The sequence below is a fragment of the Larus michahellis genome, chromosome 2 (genome assembly GCF_964199755.1).
Source record: "Larus michahellis chromosome 2, bLarMic1.1, whole genome shotgun sequence".
Lineage (NCBI taxonomy): Eukaryota > Metazoa > Chordata > Aves > Charadriiformes > Laridae > Larus > Larus michahellis.
Window position 1 is genome coordinate 107,079,792 of NC_133897.1, and position 18,939 is coordinate 107,098,730.

The following is an 18,939-nucleotide window of genomic DNA, read 5'->3' on the forward strand; positions in this document are numbered from 1 at the left end:
ACAAGATTTAGAGAAGCTCTATGTCTGCACTTTTTTTTTTTTTTGGTAAAAAAAAATTAAAAATTTTGTAGAGCATACTAAGAAATACTGGAAAATATTTGATTTATTTCCTGACATCACTCATAAATTAGTTCAGGTGGTAAGTATGCATGAGTCACTTCATAATAAACAGTGTAATTTATTTCAGGATATTCAGAAAATGAATAGAACCTAAAATATTGTAATATGATCGAAGAAATAATATTTTAAAATTAGTTTAAAAAGTGAACACTGGAAACAAAAATGCTTTTGACTTCCATATAGGTATTTTAAGCTTATCATAACTGAATCAGGGATGACAAGCATAGCTAGGCAAAGAACAGTAAAGAAAACCATACAGAAAATATCCATATAGTGAGCGTAAAAATTATTTTCCATCCAAGTGTTCATGAGAGATGAAAATAAATGAAAAAAAAATCAAAAGAAAACCAGAAAAGAATAAACACCACACAGCTATAAGACACAGTTTTTAAAAAGTAGGCAGTTGCAGGCATGGACATTCTCTAAGAAAGGTTAGACGTATATTACAAGCAAGTTACATGGTTTCTTTTCATCAGTCCTAGAACAATGGATGTTGAAAGGATTGTTGTAAAAATGAATTTGTGGAAAGTAATAGAGATTAGATACTGTCAGAGCTTAGTAGCAGAAAAGATGAATCAGGTACAGAATGGTAAGTCATTGGAACGAAGAAGATTCGTTCATGGGTTGTGACTACATGCAGAGTACAACACTGGTGCTTGTTCTGTCGATGCTTAGTTGGACAGATTATTAACAACAAATGATGGAACCAGGAATTATAGAAATACTTATTTAACTAAAGATGCAGGTAGTTCCGAGACGGATCTTCAAAGGTGTGTAACTAATTCAAATTGTATTAGCCGCTTTAGAACCCCCGACTAGGCACTTTTAGAAACCAGTCTGCCTTTCCAAATCTCATGCTTAGTTACTAAAGAAATATATTTCATAAAAATCTTCCAGAGAAGTGATGGACAGAAAATGTTGTATGTATTGGTTAGGAAAAAAAAATCAGAGCAAAATAACTGAGTTCTCTGAATTCCACATTAGCACTAGGTAACCTGACTGAAGTCAGAAGTAAAGACTTGATTATAAATCATGGAGTCAAACAAGCCCTTTAAAGAAAATTTATGGCTGTCTAGTCTTCCCTTTTGAGTCCAGAATTTAAGCAGACATATAGTAAACATTTAAGTTCTTTCATGGTTTAGTAATTGATTCAAAATAAAAATGAAATGGAAAACAAACCAGATAAATTTATAGATTTAATATGCACTAGTTAGTGTTAGATTTTTGTTACACTTACATTGCTAGATCCAGATCTTTTTGCATATATTAATCAAATGATCTTTTTAATGTTCCTGTGAGACTGGGAAGCAGTAAGCCGATTTTATCTTTAAGGATCTGAAACAGACATGTGTTTTATCATTAAAGAGAAAGGGTGTGGAAAAAGAAATAAAATATAGCCATTTTTCTAAAACTAGTCCAGTATATCAGGCCATAAGGTGTTCCTCATCTTAGTAAGAAGGTGCCTGAAAGACATTTATTGTAAAGACCTTTGTCTTTATTATATTAGTGAAGTACTTATAAAAAGATAGTTAGTTAGTTGAAAGGTGTCAAGATATGCTATTGAAATAGCTCAAATTGGAAATGTCTAAGAACAATTTAGGAAGGAAAGATTTAATCAAACAGCTTCAATGATGAAGATGCTCCATGTTCACAAATATGGAGCAATGTATAGCAGAAGGAATAATCCAAATTCAACAGACATCTTGCTATATTTTACGGGAAAAATCAATCTGTCAAAAACCAGTTGCACGTAATTTCTTACGACATCAATATTTTCTGCATCCTGTCCAGCCATAATCAACAGTTTGGATTGTACCAGGGTATTTTAAAACCTCTTCTGACAGCAGCTCTGTCAGTATACTGCACAACATTTTCAGCTCTGATATCCCCCTGCCCATTTCTGTCTTCTAAAAAGATTGGGAATAGTCATGTGAAAAATGTCACAAATATAAACAGAGATATAGTAAGACATCTGGGCAATGATATTTTAAAAAGTGACAGTTTTCAAAAGAGGCAAAATGCAAAACACTCAAGGGCAACAAAAATTACTTTGTAATTAGAGGCAAATATTTGTTCATATTTATTCTTCTTACAAAACACGAAGACAACAGAAAATGATAAAGACGGCTAGCAAGTGAAAACTTTTCCTCTTTTGTATTCTGTGGAACTCATTGGCATAAGGTATTGAAGTTAAAGGATTTCAAAAAAAGGATTAATTATTTTACTAATAATAACATCTCTGAGGTAGGATAACAATCTATGGAGTGGATAATCCTTGCTAATCCAGGACGTAAACATCCATTCAGTTTTAGAGTAAGCCAGAAACATCTCTATATGCATCTTATTCCTGTATTTATTATTAAGAATCCAACACGCTTCAAATAGCTTCTGGTTGCTGTTGAATACCAAGTACCAAACTAGAGGGACTGTCAGTGTCATCCATAATAGCATTCCCACATTGCTTTCTCCCCTTTTTATGTCTTAGAAAGTTACGTGTACCAGGGCTCTATATACCATACTGGCAGCTCTGTGGTGGGAGTTTAGATAATTATGTGAATCACCAGGTTCCTTCCTGCCTGTTTGCTGCCTTTCCTTCACTTTTGCAAAGACAATCTAGGGCAAATTCTGATGACTTCCCTCAAACACAATTCCTACGGACTTCAGCGGACCTGAGTGAGGACTCCAGGATGTAGTGTTGTAAAAACATTGAATTTCATCTCATGATACAGTTTTTCCCCCCACATTGTAGCTCATGTGAAATATATGCAAGCCTTTTATCATTTCAAAATTACTTTGGTGAAGTAAAGGACCTGGCAAAAATTGCCATGATCATAGACTGTGAGTTTCTAAAAAAGAAGAGGATTTCTGACTGCAGAAGCTTCTATCCTAGCAGTTGAAGGCGTAAGTAGATCAAAGAGCTAGAAGTTTCTTTTTCTTTTCGTATTTTTTTTCTTTTCTTCTATTTTAGTAGTAATGATAATTAACTATTGGAACAACTTGGAATTTTAAAGTCCAGATTGGATGCCTTTCTAAAAAAAATCCTTTAGGTCATCCAGAAGTCATGGACTCAGTACAAAAATTATTATGCTATAGAGGAACTTCTGGTGAATCCCATCTGCCTTTCAAAATGCATTTAGAATTTGATCTTTTTTTTTTTTTTTTAATTTCAGTCTTATTGGGCATATATAAAACATAGGAAATAGCTGAGTGTACACATTAAATTCCCTGTTGGGCCCAATTTGACCCTTGTTTCTCATAGTCATGACTCTAACCCAGCAGAATTCACAGCTGCCCAGCACAACTGCAGCAATGGTAGCATTAGCCTTTGCCAGGCTGCAGAAAATTTGGCATGGGTGCTCCAAAGGCAAATTTGCACAGGAAGTTTTGTAGGAGCAAAGTTTTGTTTGTGTTAAAAATATTTGGGAAGTGGGATAGTCATACTTTACACAATATATCTTAAGAATTTGTTTGAAAGTCCTGTAAGTGAAATACTTGTAAGACTTTATCCATTCTTCAGTTTTTAATAATTAAATGCTTATTTATAAATATAGTCATGGACTAGAACTGTTTAACAGAGATATGAAATAAATCTTCCGCTTCATGTTTGTGTTACATTTAGAGTTGGCTCTCTCAAAGGTCTTCCACTAAAGACCATTGAACTCTTTAATCCTAGATATTTCACAGGTGTTAGAAAATGGTCACATATCACTGTATGAAAAATCTTTGCTCAAAGTCCTTTTGTATTTCACAGTGATTTTTGTGTTCAAAAAGTTTTTCATCAAAACAAGGAAAGAATCCTCTTTTGAAAGGAGGCTATAGGTGGCTTTCTTACCAATAATAGCTGGAGAACCCAAAAACCCAAGGATTATTGAAAACTATTAGTAGTGTAGCAGCTCAGATAGATGGGGCTAGGTGTTGAATTCAGTGTCTCATTTCCATGCAGTCTGGTAAATTGAAACAGATTTTTTGCTTAACTTCAGCTGTCAGTTACACAGACTTAGAGGCTGATCAGAATTAAAACCTTAATTGTGTGTTTTTGCTGCAACTGTTCTTCTACCGCAAGTTGGAACCCAATGCCTTTTTTTTCACTGAATGTAAAATCTCAAGACAGCACTCGTGTAAGATAATTAGATGAAAAATATGACAAGACATGCAAGCATTAAGTAGTCTTTCCATGCTATTAAACATTTTTGAAGAAAGATAATTGGAAGCTAAATATGGAAGATTTTTAAGATGTGAAGTAAAATAATTCTATGAGACAGCCTCAATATATTTTATTTGGACTTAACAAAAACTTTTCCTGACATTGCAGCCACATAAAAAGTTCTGACAACGTGTATGGGCTTTACCTGTGAATCAGGATACCAGAAATGACCACTCCATCACTCCTTTTCTGATTAGATTGCCAGATTCCAATCCAGTCTGGAAGAACCTCATGTTTGGGGCTTTTTGTTTGTTTGTTTTGTTCTGTTCGTCTGTAGCTGTACATACATTATTATTAGTTATTATTCTGGACTTGTTCTCACTCTATTTCTGTAAGTTTTACTGTGACCACAGTTGCACAGACTTTGTTGCAAAAGCTGTGGCACAAGATGTGTATTTATACAATACCTGCTTGTTTTAGCTTGCATTCGGCAAAGAAACTCTTTACTAAAGACAGAGTATAAGTCCAAAACAATACATTTTTCTCTAAAAGGGAGTTAAAATTGGGAGTTTGAATTGTGTGTTTTCATCCCTTATGGTAATTTCCAGGAAGATTTCAATAATTTTGTTTCTTAGGTAAATTATTGCAAAAAAACCATTTAACTCTTAACTCTAAATATCTTATAAGATGAAGCATGGAGGTGTCTTTAAAAGCACATGATGAAAAGGTGCATGGATGTTTGTATAGGACCCCTTCCTTCCTTTGCCCAATCTTTTGTGATCACCACAGTTCTCACAGTTACAGAAACATGAAGTGATGTATTCCGTGTAAGAGTTAGGAGAAAGGACCTCGTCCTGTTTGGACTAGCTTGCAGAGCAGGCTGGGACGCAGGCAGTACCTATGCTAATACCTAAAACAGGTCAGGAAATGTTCACTAGCCTTAAAATTGATAGACACAATCATGCATGTACAGATTAACTCCCTTCCCCTTCCCAGTCAAGAGTACAGATGCAAGCTGCTTGCCGTGAATGGTCCTTGACTGATGCGAACCACCACATCATGCCCGAGAATGGGTTTTGGCAGTTCTGACTGGCATGGCCAAAATGATGCCAGGAGGCGATTTTAACATTTAAGGAGTGTGAATGGTCAGTGGTTCAGCCCCTAATCTCATTCCCTAGCCTTGTTTTATTTATCAGCGGGGAAACGGTGCTAATGAATAGTCAATGCTCCATTCTTAAAGTGGAGCAGCCTCTACACATGGGAGCTTTGAGGGAAAGTAGAAACTCTTCCTTGAACCCTTCTTGAGAGCTGATGTGATTCTCTCTGACCTTCTTGGCAAGAACTGAGCTTCATAGGAAAAGCCTCATCTTGACTTTGTTGAAAAATAAATAAAAGCAGAGGAGAGTAAACTATAGCAATATTCTGATCCTAAAACTAGTTTGCAATGCGAGATTCAGAGTGCTATATAGAGGTTGTGGAACCTGAGCAGTCTTTTCTCAGGCTTAGCTTTCACCAAGTCAATAGGTCTCATGTGTAAGTGTAGGTCTGATTCTTTTTTACCCACAAAGACTCCTTTTATATTATACTGAAGCTATAAATAGCTTTAAAGCTTCTTTTCAAAATCATATAAAATGACCAAGCTCAAGGGCCTCATACCCATTTTTATCATGTGTTACACGAGTCTTGCATCCAGAGAAGACCTGTTAAGGGTTTAATTATGGGCCAGCGCTTCTAAGACTCCTATTGGTATGAAATGGAGTAGTGAAGTCCTAACACAGGAAGCTGATAAAGGACAAATTTATTACAAATGTATAATGGCGTATACACAAGAACAATGGCATAGACCATTTTTGAAGCAGGTATCTCTTTGTTGCCGTGGAAAGCAGAGCAGCCACACACTGTGGTATGATGCTGTCTGACACTAGTAATACTAGTGGAATTCATCTTCATATCTAGTTTCCAACACTAAAAAATTACAACAGAGTTTATGTAGGTTAATAGTATAATATTTTAATGCAGAGTATATGAGACTTTCAAGCCTTAATAAGGATTCTTAAGATGATGTAAAGCATTGCCAGGATGGAGTTTCTGATACCTGACTCTGCAATCCCTAGGTGAATGATGAGTAGTTCTCAACAAATCTCCTTAAATGGAATAAGAGCATACAAAGTACAATCATAGATTGAAAGGTGTTGATTGCTTTCTTCTGCTTTAGTATTGCTTAGTTAAGTTTAAATCAATATTTGTTATAAATAGGTGAAGTCAAGGGTAGAAACATCTGAAAAAAACTAATCGATGATGTCTTCCAGTGATTCAGTCTTTCACTATAATCTAAAATGCTACCAAGAGTAGCATTAGTAAGATCTTTTTTACAAGCTTTATTATCAGATTTTAATTTTGTGAGTTTTTTCACACTTTCAAAGTAGTTTCATTTCCACGGGCTGTGAATTTGGTGCAATTATATGTAATGTTTTAGGTTTTGATTTTGCTAGTGAATTTATATGGGCACAAAGATCACAAATTTCCTATGCACTGGTATAAATAACAATGAGCCAATAGTAAGTACTTTTCTGTGTGTGAATTTCTTCAAATTGAGAACAGTAGGCAAGGTTTCTTTCCTACTCTAAAATAAGTATTTCAATAAACATGGATCACTTGATTATATTAAGATTGAATGTAAAGCTATAAAAATATTCTTTCTTCTTGAATAACCTGTATTATTAAGTTACTTCTTCAATCCTTCTCATAAAACAAGGTTGTATTTATTTGCACGAAATAGGTGTAAACGGGATCTGACCGTGTGATCTTGTGTAACAATTGTAAGATTTACCTAATGTCTTCTTATTTAGTTAATTTTAAATAGTCTCTCTTCTTAAGTAAGTAATGCAGTCATCCCAAAAGCTCCAACTTAAAACATTTCAAAATACATACAAGATCTAGGTTCTGGTCACACTGATAGTGCTGCTATTATTTCTGAGGAGAGAAATGGAAGGATGCTGACTGCTGGAGTGACAGCAGTTTCCATGTTAAGCTTAGGCACTCAGCTTGGAGTTTGATTTCGCGTGTTTTAATGTGAAAAAAATGGTAACTCAGGCAAAGCTCATAACAATTTCAACCTCTTCTAATATGTGCAAAGTGTAGGACTCGATCCCATGTGAGTCACAGCATGCAATGACACAACAAACCGTTGCCTTAGCAGAAGGCTTTGTCAGCAAAAGGCTATGTCGCACCGTGATCTGTACACTGAAGGCACGCATTTTTTGCTATGGACAGGATTAAGCAGAGGAACAGCACATGCCAGGGGTGCCTCAGCTCTTAAAATTTGTAGACAAAAACATGATTTATTTTTTTCACCTTTTAAGGAAATACTATAATTCAACCAGTAATTATTTTGCTTTATGCAGGAGATGCCGGGGAATATTTCTGTTAGAGATCATCCTCACTGCCACTAGCCTTAGTATCTTTCAATAAAGATGGGTTTTATGTCTAATTAAGTGGCCGCTATAAAGTTTCTTCAAAGTTTTCAGTAGAATATTGTTTGCTCTTTAGGTAGACATTAATTTTGCTTCATCCTTATCTTGTTTCTTAAATGAGAATTCACTACACTTGTCCTTGTGTTTCGAAAGAGATGGTAAGTAATTCTGAGTAAAAGCAATTACAGTCAAGCCTGTCATTAACTGCAATACATATAGAAACAGAATTTGTCCTTCTAACTATAGCACAGTTCTGATCAGTTTTTCCTTCATCTTTGTGAACATTAGGTAAAAGAGTATTCTGATTAACATTCTCCCCTGCCCTCCCCAATCTAATAAAACACTGTTTTTCCAGATGCATAAGTTTCTTCGAAAGATTTTGTGTTTGAACCTATTGTTCCCAAATTGTATTTTGTTTACATCATAGGTATCTCTCTTAGTTTTGCTAAGAACTACTGTCATGAGCACTTTTTGAAAGGAAAAGAATAGATCAGTGAAGTGATGGTGATAAAATCTATAAAAACATAGATGTACTAATTTTCAAACAAATTTTTAAGCAAAACATTAAGATGCATTCAAAATTGATATATTTAATTTACTTTAATTTTGTTTTAGGTTTGAAGGGTCTTGGTTTAGAAAATAATAAAATAATTTTATTTTCATCTCTAGCTGCCCCTAGACAATGCATTGAACTACACTTTGATGAAAAATATTCCATAGAGCCTTCGTGGGAGTGTAAATTTGACCATATTGAAGTACGAGATGGACCTTTTGGCTTTTCCCCAATCATTGGACGTTTCTGTGGACAGCAAAATCCGCCTATGATAAAATCCAGTGGCAGATTCCTATGGATTAAATTTTTTGCTGATGGTGAGCTGGAATCTATCGGGTTTTCTGCTCGGTATAATTTTACACCTGGTGAGTACAAACCAACACACTTTTTGATAGAAAAAGCTTATCCTAGTAACTTTGCTAATGAAGTATAATTGTGGTGTTGAATAATATCTTTAACTGGGACTACGTTTATTATCAAGGAAAGTATTAACAGACAGTAAAATGATAGAAGGTATATATAAATTTTACATAACAAGTAAGGCTTATTCAAGGAAGAAATTTTCAATGTAGATTTGTCCAACATGCATCTATTCAGCCTCTGTAGTTTTTTAAAAGAATTATTTTCAATTGAATTCTATTAGAGAAAATCATTCAAAATGTTTCATGGGAAGTTATGCATTTTATGCTTGATTGTTACACTGTGCAGCTTTTCTTTCAAAATGATCATTGATAAAGTATTATAATAAAAAAATGTAATTATCTCAGGAAATTCCATCATTGCTTTTCCACTTCACCAGTCATTTCCCCAACTGAGGTGTGGAATAGTTCTCCCTTTTCAATAAAGCAAACTATTACAAGTATTGCCAAAGGAAGCGTGAGGTTCAAATAGTAAAATGAATTAAATATTTTTCTAAAAAAGTTGTAAATCTTAATTGTAATTGTACAATTATTTCTTGTCACTTTTTAAATTTAATTAATTAAAGTAAAACAAAAATCATACTCATACTTTCCATTAATTCCTCTCCTCCCCCCGCTTGTTAATGAAAGATTGCTGATTTTAAATTTCATTTTTGGCTGCAGCTACCCTATGCTTCACTGCACTGCTGGATTTGACGTAGTTCTGTACCTTCTTATGTATTGAGTGATGAGTCATACCTTAATATAGATCACTCTAAAGCACTGTAATTATTATGTAATTTTGTCAATTATGTCACTATTGTTTCAGCTAAACTGTTGTATTAGGTGGAACAATATTCTTCAGAATATCTGCTAAAATTAACATGCCCCACATTCTGCTTGCTCTTATTCCAGTAGCATCATAGAAAAAAACAGGACAACTTGAGTGTTCCTCTATGTGGTTTTCTTTCCCTAATGCAAGGAAAATAGTTACAGAATTAACCAGAATACTTCAATTTTCTTTTAAGTCAAAGATACTGTCTTCCAGAGGGTAAACATACTTAGAAGTTTCAAACAGCAATGGAACACAGAATTCTGTAGCAAATAATCTGATAGTGAGGTATATCTTTATATTGTAAATGCAAAGACAATGGATTAAACGTTAATATAGCCACACTTACTTGTCTCTGAAAAATGAGTTAAATTTGTATCTCTTATTTTCCGTGGCTCTGTGGGCTTTTGCCATGTTCCTCCCCACCTCCGTTGAAATTTCTTTGCTTTAGGTTTCATGTCCTTCTTGTTTCAAAGGGTTATGTATTACGGTTGAAAAGATGTTCATAGCGCAATCTGCAGCTTATTCTGTCTAAAAAACTCTCAAGTGAAAAACAATTTCATGAGCCATGTTTTATCCTTGTTCCTTTTCTACTGATGTAAGGTGGATTTCTACACAGAGATCAATGCTGGTAAATTGCTATAGTGGCATAAATTATTCCAGACTTCAGACGGAATAGCTATGTCTTTTTTTTTTTTTCTTTTCCTTCATAGATTTCAATAGAAAGTTCTGCAAATGATAGAGGGTTTTCAGGAATATTGGCCAAAATGAGAATATGATTAATCTCACAAGTGCAAAACAGCACTGCTGCCTCCTCGATCACCAGTAACAAAATGCAGTTCTCATATTGGATGATTGCTTGACCAGTCCTTTTTTATATAGGCATGGATATGCTTTTTTGAGATCTGTTGTCCAAATATGTGGAGGGGCCACTGTCAACTCATCAAAGAGAGTGGTGTCTTTCAAGAATATATGAAAGAACAGAGTAGAGGGGGATTGCCTCCAGAAATTATCACCTAAACCATCTAGGTCTGTCTTGAGTAGTGACAACTTATGAAATTAAGCTATGAACAAAGGAGAGATCAGAAGAAAATTTTCAGCTATACTTTCTTTAAAGAACGTCAAGAAAATGAACCAAAGCAAAGACTCATTTGAAACTATTGGTATCTAGAGCAGCTGAACACTCAGGGGAGATGCAATCTGTTGCATCTGATGGGGCACAAGCACCACACTCTGCTGAACTGCATAGCAGGCTTTCTCGATCCCAGTGATAACCGCAACAGAACTATTTCTTTAGTACCAGCAGTCTTTGATGTTCCCCACCTCTGTGGTCCTCACCCACCCCTGAAATGTTCCTCAGCTGCCAGTTTTGTATTTGATGTCTTGATGGAGGCTCTGGTTTGTTGATAAATACAAGAAATGTGATGCTGAATGTGTGGGTGTGTGGTAAGATTTAAAAAAAAAAATAATTAAGTAAATGTGACTAAATTGAAACTGCAACCATTTATTATTATTTGAATGGTACCTGGAGAAGCAGGGAAAGAAATGATTTACTATATCTCCAGGGTGTACAAAAACAGGTAACTGGATTAAGTTGAAAAAAAAGATCAATTAGGGTATCAGGAAAAATGTTCCAATGAAGATCTATTAGTCTGTGCAAAAGGAAGGAGCCCTGTCACCTGAGGCATTTTAAAACTAGTTTGGACTAAGTCTTAAAAAAAGAAATTTTATCGAACAGTCCTGAGGAATAGACTAATATTTTGCAATTACTGGAACTTTTCTGTTTAATAATTTCTTTGAGTCCTTGGTATTGAAATTTTTGGAACTCCATCCAACAATGCAAATGTCCAGTGGAGTTTCAGTAGTTTCTCAACAGGCTGGGGTTTCAGGCATCTTGAAACAAACATAATTCTCTTGCTGTGAATTCTGTTTCGTTTCAATAGATTTGTTTTCAGAGCACTTTTCAGCGCTCTAAAAGGTGAGATCTAGCAGTAGAAACAACTTTAATGACAAATCCAGAACTACACATGAAACCAACACAAACCACTCCCAGTAAGTGATAAAACTACTGAAAATTTTGCAGAAAAAAATCCTTATTGAAGGGATAATTTAGGCTTTCATTTTTGTGGTTTTATAGATTGTACAGTTAAGCAGATGTGGCTGAATGAAGCTGCATATATGGTATAAGGATGAACTATTTTAAATATCAAAACTCTGGTTTAGGAGAAGTTGTCTTTTTCTTTTATATTATTATAGCTAACTACCAGTAATAAGGAGATGCAGTTTGGATGTAAAGTAAATTTTCAATGATTTTGTATACATGAGAGTTTATAAGCAAAACAAAACATATTTACTCTTTATGTACTACTTTATTTTTTTATTGTTAAATGCAAATTAACTGTGATAATTTAGAAATGGAACTATGTGAACCTATGAAACCTTCATAAATGTATAGAAACATTCTGTTGTTTTCTCTGCAAATGCCATGTATAAAAGAAATAACATCATACTAGAATATTTTCAGGTTGCTCTGGTTTGTTTTGAATGCAAATATGATTGGCTAGGGAAAGATACATGAGATAAGTCACATAATATTTCTTTCTTGCTCTTGTTTTGTCATTCTTTGGGCCACTGAAAGGCCTACAGCTGAAATTTCATTATACATCTCTGAGTTCTTGGACTCAGTCTGTTACCCTCATTTTTGCTAAAAAGCTGTCTCATGATGTTGAATCACAGTTTTGTGTAGAAAAATTCAGGTATTACTTCAAGGGGATATACTCTTGAAAAAACATTCTTTTAAATGAGTCAGTTTTTTAGTGTAGCCAAAGATTCAGACAGAGAGAGGATATGTTTATTTGAGCTTTCTTACTCAGCTAGAATAATCAGATTTCTCTTTATCCTGGTCCCTGATTTTGCAGGACACTGGCTTAAGATAGTACATCATTACTTTCAGTTCCTTCACTTAGTAGAAGCCATCTGTGTTATTATTTAGCCTCATTAATATAAAGGTCAGTCAGTAATGTTTTCTGTTCAACTGCCTGATAATGGAAAAAGAAAAAAAAATTATACTCTTATGTCCTGAAAAGTGGAGTGTAAAACACTGCCTAATCAGAATAATGGTACTTTTACATCTCCGTTGCAGCGGTACAAGTAGCTGTAGAATCTCAGAGTAATAGAATAATGACATCATCTATCTTGAGGAAAAAAAACAACCACAAAAATTCTTCCTGATTGGGGAATTTCTATATTTTAGGACTGATGAAATATTTATTGTGAATTTATTAAATTCAATTACAGTTTTAAAGAACTTAGATAAGATACTGTCAGATCATTTGGCCGTGTAATGTCCATGCCCTCCCTTGTGTATGTTTTGGGCAGGACTATTCCCCAGTCACCTGGGACAGCTGAATACTTGTGGGAGCTTGCTCACTTGTTTTTATTTATTTGTTTATTTCTTTTCCTGTTCTCTTCTGAACTTGGTCCGACCGCTTCTAAGTTAATGTCAGCAGTGGCAACAACTTGAATCATAGAATCATAGAACAGTTTGGGTTGGAAGGGATCCAACCCCTCTGCAATGATCAGGGACATCTTCAACTACATCAGGTTCCTCAGAGCCCCATCCAACCTGACCTTGAATGTTGCTGGGGATGAGGCATCTACCACATTTCTGGGCAACTTCTTCCAGTGTTTCACCACTGTCATTGTAAAAAATGTCTTCTTTCTATATAGTCTAAATCTATCTTAGTTTAAAACCATTACCCCTAGCCCTATCACTACAAGCCCTTCTAAAGGGTTTGTCCCCATCCTTATTATAAGCCCCCTTTAAGTACTGAAATGCCACAATTAGGTCTCCCAAAAGCCTTCTCTTCTCCAGGTTGAATAACCCCAACTCTCTCAGCCTTTCCTCAAAGAAGAGGTGTTCCATCCCTCTAATCGTTTTTGTGGCCCTTCTCTGGACTTGCTCCAACAGGTCCGTGTCTTTCCTGTGCTGAGAGCTACAGAGCTGGACACAGTACTCCAGGTGGGGTCTCACGAGAGCAGAGTAGAGGGGGAGAATCAGCTCCCTCGACCTGCTGGCAGCGCTTCTTTTGATGCAGCCCAGGATACAGTTGGCTTTGTGGGCTGCAAGCGCACATTGTCAATTCATGTCCAGCTTTTCACCCACTAGTACCCGCAAGGCGTTCTCAGGGCTGCTCCCAATCCCTTCATCCCCCAGCCTGTATTGATACCAGGGGTTGTTCCAACCCAGGTGCAGGACTTTGCACTTGGCCTTGTTGAACCTCCTGAGGTTCACACAGGCCCACTTCTTGTGCTCGCCCACGTCCCTCTGGATGGCATCCTGTCCCTCAGGTGTGTCAAACGCAACATTCAGCTTGATGTCATCTGCAAACTTGCTGAAGGTGCACTCGATCCTACTGTCTATGCCATTGATGAAGATATTAAAGAGTACTGGTCTTAATACGGACACCTGAGGGACACCACTTTTCACTGATCTCCATCTGGACAGTGAGACATGGACCGCTACCGTCTGGTACCATCTGGTACCATTGACTGCTACCATCAAACCAATTCCTCATTCACTGAACAGTCCAGATGTATCTCTCCAATTTAGAAAGAAGGATGTTGGGGGGGACCATGTCAAAGACCTTACAGAACTCCAGATAGACAACATCCATAGCTCTTCCCTGGTCCACTGCTGTAGTCGCTCCATCATAAAAGGCCACAAGGTTGGTCAGGCAACCAACTTGTAACCCAGTTAAGTTTTCTGAGAAACAATAAACAACCTCAGAGCCATGCAACTTTGAATCTTTTTCCTTTGGGATCAGAGTTGGTTTGAAATTATAAGAAATTACTCATCGTAACTCCTCTTTTAAACTGATGAGCCCGAACACTCTGATGTTTAAAAAAAACAAAAGTGTGATTTTTTCTTTTTATTTACTGAGATTTCTAGCTCTCAGTTTTTCAAATTGTTATAAGCAGATTCCTTGAGTTATGAAAGTTTAGTGTATTCATACAAACACACAACAGTCAGGCACTTCATTGCTGTTTACAATGTATTAGGGCTTCTGGTCTTGTGAATGACAATGAATTTCACTGTAACCTCTGGATGTTGCATTTGTATCTTACATTGAGAATCATCATCAGCTACATATATATTGTCCTTTCAAGGGAATTAGATTTGCAAAATTCCATTAACTTACACGAACTGTAGGATTAGGCCCAGAATATTTCAGTACCATAAATATGAGGTTATAATGGGATAATATGCTTATTTTAAATTTCAAGTGAAATTCTGTGTGTGGAGCAAATGAGTATCTAAAAAATCTCACAGGATTCTCAGGTCCCATATTACCTTTTTTTATCACATACTTGTATTTTTCTTTCTACAATACCCAAAAGGCAACTACAGAACTTCCTATTTTAGAAATCCCTGCATGCTGGGAGTATCGTATTACCAACAAAAAGAAGCTAAACACTTATGTTCCTACTCGTTGATCTTTGCTATAAAAATAAGAGCAACATAAAACCAAGATATAGTTTTAAGTATTCTAACATTGGAAAAAAGAAAGTACCCTATCACATGGTATGGTAAGAGCTGCATTAACTAGGGACATTAGAGTTGCATTTGTATTGACTATGTACGAACATTGGAGGGAAGGGTCTTTCCAAGTCCTGTAGTGTTATCTCACACACTAGGACTGCAAGGAGCAAGTTTCCAGCTGATGTCATAAGTGTTTAAATTCATATCCCTCTATTGATGGATCTGAAAAGACTTTCAGCGTTTATTTTATTTGGGTATTTTCTACTTCAGCCATTGTTATGAAAGACTGTTCCAGGATCCAAATTGTTAGGAATATTCTTCTGATTTCTTACCCAAAATTATTCACAGCCAGCTTATGCCTTTGCCTTCTTATACCAACATTACTTGTGAGCTTTGAAACCTTTTTTTTCACCAAGACTATATGCCACTGTGTCCTGAGCTTAGTGATGGCAGTCATCTCTTTTTTAAGATGTCAGTTTGCTTATCTCCACAAGGCAAATTCTCGTATTCTCTTTTAATGCTGTAGGCTCTTTGTTCCCCTTTCCATCAGTACCACCCCTCTTCCTTCCAGAATATCTTCTTTGTTTCTGTTCTGCAACAAGTTGAACACAGACTTCTAGAGGAGGTTTACTAGCATATTGTACAGCAGTACAGATACAAATAATTCTTTTCTACCTCTAGAGGAAATACCTCCCTTGATATGTTGGTGATCTCACCAATAAAGGTGATTATGATGTTGCGCTGTTAAATATTATTTACAGAGGAACCACATTTCTCTGACAGAATGTCTGTCATTTCAGAAGCACCTGGGAGGAACCTTTAACAAGCTTAGATTTACATCCAAAAATAATACTAAAAGATGAACATTTTTAGATTAAGCTGCATTTTTACAACACCATTGTCGTAATTCTCAAAATAGTTTATGTTATTACTTGTTACAGAACAATTAAAACTAAATCTTAGAGGCAGGAGAGGTTTTTCCTTAAATATGGTCCTTCTCTTATGCTCTTTCCCCTAAGGATACACTTTTGGCTTTATGCAAATACTATACTGAATTATCTTAACCTTAGGTCTGTTATAGAGCGATTACCCTTTGCTTTAAACACTTGCAAAATGTGGAAATAATCAGTGAGCCCTGGGCATTTGTTTTCCCTATTAATTCTTGATTTCTCTGTAATGTTTGTGAAGCACTGGTAAATGGCAGAACAGAGAAGATAATATGGAATTTGTACTGAACAGCATAGCACCTCCAAAACCTGTTGTTAAGTATCTTACTTGGTAGTTCTCATTCAAATGTTTTAACACCTATTTCTTCAGGGAAAAATGTGAGAAACTTTGTGTCTCATGTGTAATGAGTAAGGAATTTTTGAATACTCTTCAAAGTTGTTCCAGTTCCTCTGACTTCCTTATCTGGCAGATTTTCTAGTAGCTCTTACTGGGATGCACTTCTGGCTGATTGTGTTGCAGCCTCATCCTGGCAACACTGTCGTCTGTAATAGTTTCTTTTAGTGACCTTGGCAATGTGGATGTCTGTGGAGTTTCTGCTGACATTGAAGCATTTTTTTCTTTACTTATCCATTCCTTAAGTTGTTAACTTTTCATCTTTATGTATTGTATCTACAGGTTTCTGAGGTGTCATGGGTATAGACAATAAATCTTGACAGTCACCGCAGTGCTTTTGTCTAATCAGCATGACCGTGGCCCTTCTGTTAGGCAGATAAGCTATTTTTTATTCTAGCCACAGAGTGGCAAGTAGTTTGATTCTTTAGCTGTCATATAGAAAGCGATGCTTTTACGTTAGATAAAAAAACATGTTTATATCACTTGTGTTGTGTCATCCATATTTGTTAATTTGATATTTGCATAGGTTCAAGTAACTGTGATTGTTGATTTTGTTGTTATCATCTGTTCCTTTGATGAAGTGTTTCTCAATTCTAACAGCAATAAGTAAAGATCTTTTTTGACATATTTAGCTTTCCTTAACAGATTTTGAATAAATAACTCTTTGAATAATGCTTCCAGCTAATTCTCCTTAAAGAAATGCACACAAACCCTTATTAGAAAGCTCCCAGTCCTCTGTAACTAATAAATAAAGTTCTTGATCAATAATTAGAAGCTCTGATTATTTAGTCTTTGGAAAAGTCAGTCATGTTTCTGTTTCTAGAACTGAATACTTTTGCAGTATGCCATGATTAGCTAATGAGTAAATGTATCAAATTCAAAATATATCCTCTCTCAGCATTTTAGTGTATACTCAGCAACTATTTAGCGTTGGTTCATTTTCTTAGGGTAGTATTTATATTTTTTTGTAAAGAGGTCAACCCAGAGAGTCTCATTTTCTGACCAGAACTGAGGTTAATGTTACTTAATATTGTTTTGTATATTTGTAGTTCTAGTAAGTGTATGTTGACACCTTAATATATCTTTTGTGATATTGATGGCTGTGACCAATGTTGACTTGTTTATTGTCTGTTGAGAAATGCAGACTATGTAATTCTTTCATGTCAGATGTAACATTTGAGATTCTTTGGTGCTCAGGTCCAGAAGTAAGATCATGCTTAATTCAACTTTGATAGAAATTTTGTCCTAATGTTTCTGTAAATAGACTTTTAGCTGGCCTATTAGATTATCTATGCCTTTGATCTGTCTTCTCTCTTATTATATGATATCAAAGACCTGGCGATCTTTAATACCATACTGCTCTTATAGGGTAGAAAAATACTATCATGCATAGTCTTTTCCATGTGAGGAACAGAAATACAAAGATTTTTGTGAGAAGTAGATATCATCTCTATGGCTAGTTCTAGACAATATATGTATTGCTAGTTGTGAACGTGGTGGAAAATCAAGAGCTTGACTCAAGCCTCTGAATAACTGGACTTACTCCTATCTGGTTTTTCCCTTTCTCTCTTTCTCTTTTTCTCTGTACAATTATAACCTCCCTCAAGCTACTGACAAGCTCTTTTTACCTTATATACATTTACCTTATACATACACTAAGGAGTTATGAGCAAACCTCATCTCAGTAATGTTAACTGATGTTATGTATATAATAAACACAGGTATGCTATCCTAAAAACAATCGTGATAAATTGAGGAAGTGAGAAGTTGAATTCTTTAAGTTCAATCTTAAAAGAATCCAAACTTCAAAATATAAAAATCTATAATGAAGAGGTATATATTGGTAATAATAGGTTCAGGCAAGAGTCACCTGCTTATTGCGAACGTTGTTTAATGCTTGTGAATGCTGAGTAGATTAGTGTCTTTTTTTCTTATAATATTAATTCACATTTTGCAGACATATTCCTTCAAAATTTTTTAAGTAGCGTATTCTTATGGTCAACAGGGTAAGTCTGACAAAATGTTCAGCTACTGAACACAGGATGCCACAGATGTCTGACATCCCTATTTAAAGTTCTAGAATTTTTTAGCCTCCTATGCTCTGTTTCTATAATGTCAAATAATGTAATTTCCACTGTATCTTGTAGGTGTTTTATTAGTTAGCTTTGAAATAAATAAAAAATTGTCACATAATTTTCATTCCTGCAAATCTTTGAAATCACCTTTACATGCAGAATGCCACTAGCACAGCTAATGTTTTTCTTTTGTTTGGGAAAGCCAATAAGTAATTTTTGTTCAATTTATGTTCAATGTGTTTATTTTTAATTTGCACACATTTTTTATTGTGGTAAGTCCAAATTGCTAAGTGTCTTTTTTTTTTTCCCTCTGAAAAACTTGTTCATTTCACTAAGGCCCTCAAGCCAAATATGAATAATAGCTACTATAATTTAACACTACAATCTGTCAAAAATCTCTGAAATTACTTTCTGATATGCCCAAGGTTAATTCCAAAGAACAGTTGCTTAAGCTTACTATA

General features: G+C 35.3%; 1 protein-coding gene across 7 annotated transcripts in view; it reads left to right on the forward strand.

The window, feature by feature from the left end:
• The window catches only part of NETO1 (neuropilin and tolloid like 1), a 77,535-nt gene that overhangs the window by 6,525 nt on the left and 52,071 nt on the right, over positions 1-18,939 (forward strand). For all 7 annotated transcript variants that reach the window (XR_012585695.1, XR_012585698.1, XR_012585697.1 and 4 more), the window contains exon 4: positions 8,407-8,655. Coding sequence is in view for 3 of the 7 variants with exons in the window: in XM_074576538.1 (XP_074432639.1) it covers positions 8,407-8,655 (249 nt within the window). In the remaining 4 variants the exon portion in view is untranslated. The remainder of the gene's footprint in view (positions 1-8,406; positions 8,656-18,939) is intronic.